Genomic DNA, 7,500 nt, shown 5'->3' with positions numbered 1-7,500 from the left:
ATAGTCATAAAGCACACAGGTACCGTTGCTCCAGCCTCATAGTTACTGCAAAATGACAAAAATATCAGCTGCATATCACAACGCCCTCTCTCAGCCAGCTCTTAATGTCACGTTTTCTGTAAGTTGACACGAAGTGCTAATAAAGAGGGGAGTACAGGGGGGTTCCTCTATGACCTCCAGTCTAGGAAATAGATATTAGGTAGGTAAGGTTATTTTTGAATTTTGGGTTCGCATGATACCCAGGTTTTGGGACTCTGTCAAGAGGGTGCGTCATTCTCGGTAACAAATACAATGAGTCAAATTTCATTTTGAAAAGTAAACATTCAAATCTCTCGTATCGAAAAGGCAAAGTTATTAGCCAAACCTGGGGTACATTGCTCGAACTCGCTTTCAAACTATACCTTGTGCAAAAGAATACCTGATACATGGGTTGAAAATATGACATTACAACCCGTCTAGGAACCAACTTTATCGTGACCCGTCTCACCTTTGATTTCCAACTTCTAAGATGCAAACATTTTCTTGCCTCCTAGCCTTCTAATGTATGCTCTAATACGTGCTACACTAAATGCATTGTCGATATTTCTTAGAAATTTACCTTAATTAGAGATTGTAGTGTCAAAATACCCCCGGTGAAACTCGTGCTGCTGCCTTGACACTGGAAGCTTTTTCAAAACAGTTTCCACCGAGGGATCCTGGCTCGCGATTGGTCGAGCTGCCGCCTCGCCCATTCCTGTTCTCTGATTGGTCGAGGAGAAAAATCTTCATTGAGGAAAGAAAACGGAGAAACTAATACACTTCAGTTAAAGTAAATATATCATTAGAGCTATTCGGCCTACAACGATTTTACTATAATATTTGTATATTGATATGTGGTATTATTTAAAGTAACCTCATCAACCATCCGGGTAGCTACATTTTCACTAACTCCCCATAACTATTCTCGCCATGAGAGATGAAGATCGCCAGGCGCATCCAAAGTAAACATTCCTTCGGTCCGTCAAAGTGTCGCGCCGAGGCCGTCGCTAGTCCAATCCTGCCAAAGTAGAAAGAAAGAGAAAGAGGCTGGCTACATAGGTAAAAAGATCCAAGGAATATCAACGACACCGTAGTCTAAAGCGCTGTATAAGAAGAAAGAAGAAGAATCTATGGAATGTAGACAACAGAATAGTCTTAAACCCCTTAAAGGAGAAATGACACAATTTAAATAAAGAAAAATCCCAGGCAATGTAAAAAACAAAACTGTCAACAACCTAAGAAAAGCAGAAGGAAGGAAGACTATATTGATTAAAGGAGTAGCTTATCTACCACGTAAGCAGTAGCGTCGCATGAATTATAAGAACAAAAAGAAGGTTTAGCGAATATAAACACATGGTCTGAAACCCAATAAAAGAAGTAAGGGGAACAAAAATACAAAGAATCAACAGTAACGTGAGCTGTTTCTCTTTTCTAGATAACATACAAGATCCAGAAGTACAATCACAATGTTTTCCAAACATAGCGACTCCCCTGTGAGCTTCAAATCAAGCTGGAAAACTGAACAGTGAGTAACAAGTGTATATCTCTAATATGATGTACTTACATGCAGTTTAACAGATTATGCCATTGCTATACCAGTGATCAAATAGTGGGTAAACCTTTAAAATGTGCATGGACATCATTGATTAAATATTAGGCTGTGGTTACATTTATGGTGTTTGTAATGCGGTCTATTGGTTATTTTTCTGGGAGTTTTGGTGGCGCGAGCGCAGCATAGAATTCTCGAACTCTGCTATACTCAAAGTACTAAATCAGTCACTAAATTGTCTAATGCAGAGCGCACAAACAGTAGCCCCCTCCTGACCACTGAGGGTAATTTTTAGTTTCACACAGCCATCCAGCTGTGCAATTATTATTCCTTGTATCAATCACTGACATTGTAATATGCATGATTCTCTTTATTTGCCATTGCAAATGATATAAATGAAAGTATTGGTAATTGTTTATGAAGAAATCTCATCCTATTGCTCTAGCCATTCATGGGAAATCCACAGACATTACAGTATAAACCAAAAACGTTCCTATCCCAGGGTTCATTTCCAGACATTCATCAGTTTGCTGTATTTCCCTATCAGGGGCACCCATGCACACACTGTATGGCATTAGCTTCAACCTATTTTCTAAATTTTTTACATTATCCTTTGCTTGTGCAGATTATTTCAAATACCCAGTAAGTGTATTTTCCCTTTCTTTATGATAGTGTCATTATGTTTTCCTGTAAATGTATGCCAGAGTATTACGTGTTTCACAACTTTCTTGTTATCAGATTATGAAGGAAATACCATAAATGAAAAGTGTCTTATTTTCTGTTTTATCCATTACAGACAAAGTTTACCTTGCCCCATATGGCTGTGTGAAACTGGCACAACTGACTTTGAGAACCAAATTTTTAGTGTAATTATATTGCTTGTCTCATCATGAAAGGTAAACATCATTAGATCTAACCCAGTGGAAAATGAATAAATAAATAAATAAATAATAAAGAATGAAATACTTTTAAATATTGATTTTTAGAGAAGCCCAGATTTTGTGGATTAACATTATACCCTTTCAGATTTAACATTCTAAAGTGCTTTTTACAAGTAATATTTCTATGACATAGAGCATATAAAGAAATGTGATATTTATTATAAATAAAGTAGCTAGTAGTGGTAGTGGCAAACAGTCACCCTGGCCTCTTCACCTTAAGTATTCTAGCAAAAGAAGACATCCATAATATATATTCTGGGAAAACTGAGGTTGGACTGGTTCCTTATTTGACAACAAGGTAATTTTCTAGAATAGGTCTGCATCTTAAACTCTGTCAAGTTTGAAATTAAAAATTCCTCATATTTATAGTGGTTTCAGCCAGTACTAGGCAAGAATAGTAATTATACTAGACCTGAGAGGTAACCAGGGCCTCAAGTATCCTCAGGATATAGCAGGCTTAGATTGTTCATCTGTGGCCCCTAAAACATCTGTATGGAGGGCAACTGCCCTCATCCCCCTACTCACATCTTGGAATGCAGTCTCTACTACATCTGAATTGTAAGATGGAACCTGGACAGATCCAAGTGATGTGTCTTGAGAGTGACATTACAACCTACCATAGGTGGAGGGTAAGTGGAGTAAATGTCCCACTCCACTTGCTCATTCCCAAGTTGTTATGCAAATTATGGAAGTTTTCAGCCATTCATATCATTCTTGCGGATTGGTTCTGCTGTCTGTTACTGCTATATTTGGTTACTAGACATTAATTGGGGTCTAATGATGTCAAATTTGGTAAGTTCTAAGATGCAGAACTATTCTAGAAATTAATTACATTAAATTGCTAGGAAAGTCTACAATAATTAGTTGACAAAACTAAACTTAGGAACATTTAGGAACCACATCACAGTGGGTGGTGAAGGCATTCTTGCTCACACAATTCAAGTGAGACTGTGCAGACATTTGTAATAGTTAGTTGATAAGTCAATATGACTTACAACTGGTTGTTATTTATGATAATAGTTTCTTTATTTACAGTTTGTACCATTTATGGTTTGAATGGAAAGTGTCCAAGATCAGTATAATGTTTGTCCAGAAAATCTTTGCGTATACAAATGTATAATGATACCCAAAAATTCTCATTCTCAGTTTGTGAAGTGTAAGGATACGTTAGCACAGATAATGCATAAAAATTTCAGCATTTTCATAGGGAAAAACTAAAATAAGACTCATAGATTTCAAAATGATGTCTAGAAAGCATAGATGAAGCAACAGTCTCTTATTGAAATCTACTACTCCATGATCACACATCTAAGTTTAACTAAGCTCTGTGCTTCTTCATCAGCAACAAACTAACCACCACCATTTATGTTCTGGCAGGATATAGCTTGTTTATTACTAACATATCTCTCAGTACTAACTAGCATTCTTATTTTAGCAGCTTCCATCTTTGTTATCAGTCTCCTTGAATAAATGGATGCATGCATTGTACAATTTTCCCTGTTGCTCCTGGTGCTACCAATCACTGTTGAATTGGCACCTCCTGTTCCATCATCATGAATATGAAATCTCCTTCACCAAAACATACTCAAACCTTTATTTTGCTTCACTCTGATAAGAGAAAAGATATGTCAGATACCATTGGCTAACTTGCTAGAAATGGATAAGGTTTGATATCAGAATTAGCTGATATCCACCTCCCAATCATAACACCTTGTCTTTGTCTGGTTGTTGGGCTGGCTGTTTTATATCTATGGTCTCAGAGATCTGTCTAGTACAGTGGTCTTAACCTGGGGGGCATGCCTCTTAGGGGTGCTTCAGTATTTTCCAAAGGGGGTGCGAGCCCTTGGAAAAAATCAGTGATTTCTCTAATTATCTTTGTTATTCTCTTAATGAGAGTGTCACATAATGGAAAGTTTAATTATAATGCCACTAATTTGTACTCATTAAAGAGACTAACAAAACATACTTTTAATTTTCTTCAAAATCTGGAAGGGAATTCTATTTACAGATACAAGGGAGGCATTGAGGGAAGGACAAATTCCTTAAGGGGGTGGTAGTTAAAAGGTTAAGAACCACTAGTCTAGTATATATATATATATATATATATATATATATATATATATATATATATCTGCGTGTGTAATTTTTTCTTTTCTTTTTTTTCTTTTCTTTTTTTCTTTTTTTCTTTTTCATTTCTTTCCTTTTCTTTCTTTCTTTCTTTCTTTCTTTCTTTGTATGATAGGTTGGTGATAATCAATAACACATTGACTTGTTTGAGATGATAATCATTTGATAAATAACTAAAGAGCTATATTAAACCAATAAACCAATCTGACATAATATCTCACCTGTTTACCCTTTTCCATGATTTTCAAAAGTATTTTTAATTAATTTTAGATTTTTATTAGTATAGTTACTAACACAGTTACTAAAAATTTCCATTTTGTTTCTACAGACAGTTAGCTGAAGGAGGTACACAAACAGATGAGGTTGGGCAAGAGGAAGCAGAATGTCAAGTTATAAGCTTGATTGAGGTACAGAAATAATCAAACTATTAATAGAATTGGCTCACTGAAGTAGATGCAAAAAAAAATGCAAAGTACAAATTCATCAATCAGAATTAAACAGAAATATTTTTGTCCCAGTCCTTTTTTCTGTGTTTGTCTGTTCTTATCTTCTTAAGTCCTTAATCTTTTATGGATTCAAAATCTTTACAGGCAGGTGTGCAAACAGAAGAGGAGGAGCCTCCAAATTTTGATAATCAGGAGTATGATGAAGCATCACTTGCAGAATTTTTACAAAGAATAACTCCAAAAGGTAAACCATTCCTACTCAATCAGAATATGGCTTTCAGAGTAACACATTTTATAGGTTAGTGGTCAGGTCATATTGTGATGGTCATAAGATAAGACACAAGAGTTCATAAACGTTGTTACTAGTAATTTACCTGGCTAGAACAGTATTTTTTTAGTTAGAGGTTCAGATTAATGTTGAATAAGGGCCATTGTTTGAAATGATTTTCAAAGACACACACATGCATGCACGCACTCCCACACACACACCAACACACACACACCAACACACACGCACACACACACACACACACACACACACACACACACACACACACACACACACACACACACACACACACACACACACACACATCCGCCCTCGAAGGAACCGCCATATAAAAGGGCACATGCGGAAGACGAAGGTAGAGACACGGCAGACAGGCCAAGCCATGGACATGGGGGGTCTCTTGGGGGGTCTCATATCTATCATCATCATCATCATCATTATGGAGCTAACGCCGGCAGGGGCGCATAGCCGCATCCACCCTCCGCTTCCACCTACGAGGATTCCTCATGGCAAGCCGCCAGGCAGGGGCCCGGCCCATCTCTAGTTCCTCACGACAGGTTTGATCAATTTGCCCAAGCCACGACCTTCTCGGTCGTCCCACAGGCCTCCTCCACCCAGGGTTGTCTCGGACAGAGACAACCTGATGGGCAGGATCATCCTGTGGGAGTCGAGCCAAGTGGCCATATAGCCTGAGTTGGCGATCACGGATTGTGCAAGTAACAGGTCCTGTACCGGTCTCACGGTGCAGCCGTTGGTTGGACACATGGTCCCGCCAACTGTACCCCATGATCTGGCGCAAGGATCTGTTACAAAAGGCGTCAAGACGAGATTCCAGAGCACAAGATAGTGTCCAAGTTTCACTACCATAGAGTAAAACTGGCAGTATCAGGGCCTTGAAAACACGTAACTTGGTCCTTCTGCACAGGTACCGACATCTCCAAATACTCTTGTCGAGAGATTTCATGACCCCTGCTGCCAGGCCAATCCGTCTACTGACTTCTTGGTCTGACAGCCCAGAGTCGTGAAATGCACTACCGAGGTATATAAAGCTCTTTGTGACTTCGATGTTTTCACCGCAAGCACGTATCGACTGTACAGGGTCTCCTAGCAGGCCCCCAAAATCCTGGATCTTGGTCTTGGTCCAGGAGACCTCTAGCCCCAGGGGCTTCGCTTCATTGCTAAATGCATAAAGAGCCGCCACAAGGGTTTCCAGAGATTCAGAGAGTACGGCAACATCATCGGCAAAGTCAAGGTCTGTAACCTTGATATTGCCCAGAGTTGCTCCACAGTGACTTTGGACAGTAGCTCTACCCAGTATCCAATCCATGCAAGTGTTGAAAAGTGTTGGTGCAAGAACACAGCCTTGCCTCACCCCTGAACTAACAGGGAAGAAGCTCGACAGGCCCCCACCACACTTTACAGCACTTTCAGTGCCTGTATACAGGTTTGCTATTAGTCCAATAATCCTTATTGGAATTCCTCTTAGTCTCAGGATCTCCCAGAGAGATTCGCGATGCACCGTGTCAAACGCCTTCTTGAGATCGATGTAGGCTGCGAGCAGCCCACGTCCGAACTCACGACGGCGCTCTATAATGATTCGAAGCGCCAGGATGCGGTCTATTGTGGACTTACCAGGATTGAAACCAGATTGCTCTGGTCTTTGGTGGCTCAACAGGTGGTCCCTGATACGTCTCAGTAAGATGTGTGCGAGTACCTTGCCTGGTACACTGAGTAGTGTAATGCCTCGGTGATTGCTGCAGTCCCACCGATCCCCTTTCCCCTTCCAGAGAGGGATGACCACACCCCTCAGCAGGTCAGGGGGAAAGGTACCAGTCTGCCAGATGGCAGACAGGACTGCATGCAAGCCCCTTGCCATAGGTTCTCCACCAGCCTTTAACAGTTCAGCTGGGATGCCACAGACACCTGCTGCTTTACCACTCTTCAGCTTGGAGATCGCCCCCCTGATTTCGGTCAGGGAGGGTGGATCCTCGCTGATGGGTGGATCTGGCAGAGGAGTCTCAACATTACCCGCATCCATGTTAACTGTTGGTGGATCAACCTTATACAACTGCTCAAAATACTCAGCCCAACGCACACGCACCCCATCAGGATCTGAGATTATCTGGCCAC

General features: G+C 40.2%; 2 protein-coding genes across 3 annotated transcripts in view; one reads left to right on the top strand and one right to left on the bottom strand.

The window, feature by feature from the left end:
• Positions 1-736, bottom strand: part of LOC125036571 (protein regulator of cytokinesis 1-like) — a 33,732-nt gene extending 32,996 nt beyond the window's left edge. For both annotated transcript variants that reach the window (XM_047629285.1, XM_047629293.1), the window contains exon 1: positions 599-736. The gene's annotated coding sequence lies outside the window, so the exon portion shown is untranslated. The remainder of the gene's footprint in view (positions 1-598) is intronic.
• A 2,335-nt stretch (positions 737-3,071) lies between these two features.
• LOC125034357 (cytoplasmic dynein 2 intermediate chain 2-like) overlaps positions 3,072-7,500 on the top strand; it is a 19,670-nt gene continuing 15,241 nt past the window's right edge. The window contains exons 1-4 of the mRNA XM_047626156.1: positions 3,072-3,137; positions 3,655-3,674; positions 4,964-5,042; positions 5,226-5,363. Coding sequence (XP_047482112.1) covers positions 3,072-3,137; positions 3,655-3,674; positions 4,964-5,042; positions 5,226-5,363 — 303 coding nt within the window. The remainder of the gene's footprint in view (positions 3,138-3,654; positions 3,675-4,963; positions 5,043-5,225; positions 5,364-7,500) is intronic.

Source organism: Penaeus chinensis, chromosome 2 (assembly GCF_019202785.1).
Source record: "Penaeus chinensis breed Huanghai No. 1 chromosome 2, ASM1920278v2, whole genome shotgun sequence".
Lineage (NCBI taxonomy): Eukaryota > Metazoa > Arthropoda > Malacostraca > Decapoda > Penaeidae > Penaeus > Penaeus chinensis.
The sequence above is the reverse complement of the archived record's forward strand: the minus strand, read 5'-3'. Positions and strand labels throughout refer to the sequence as shown.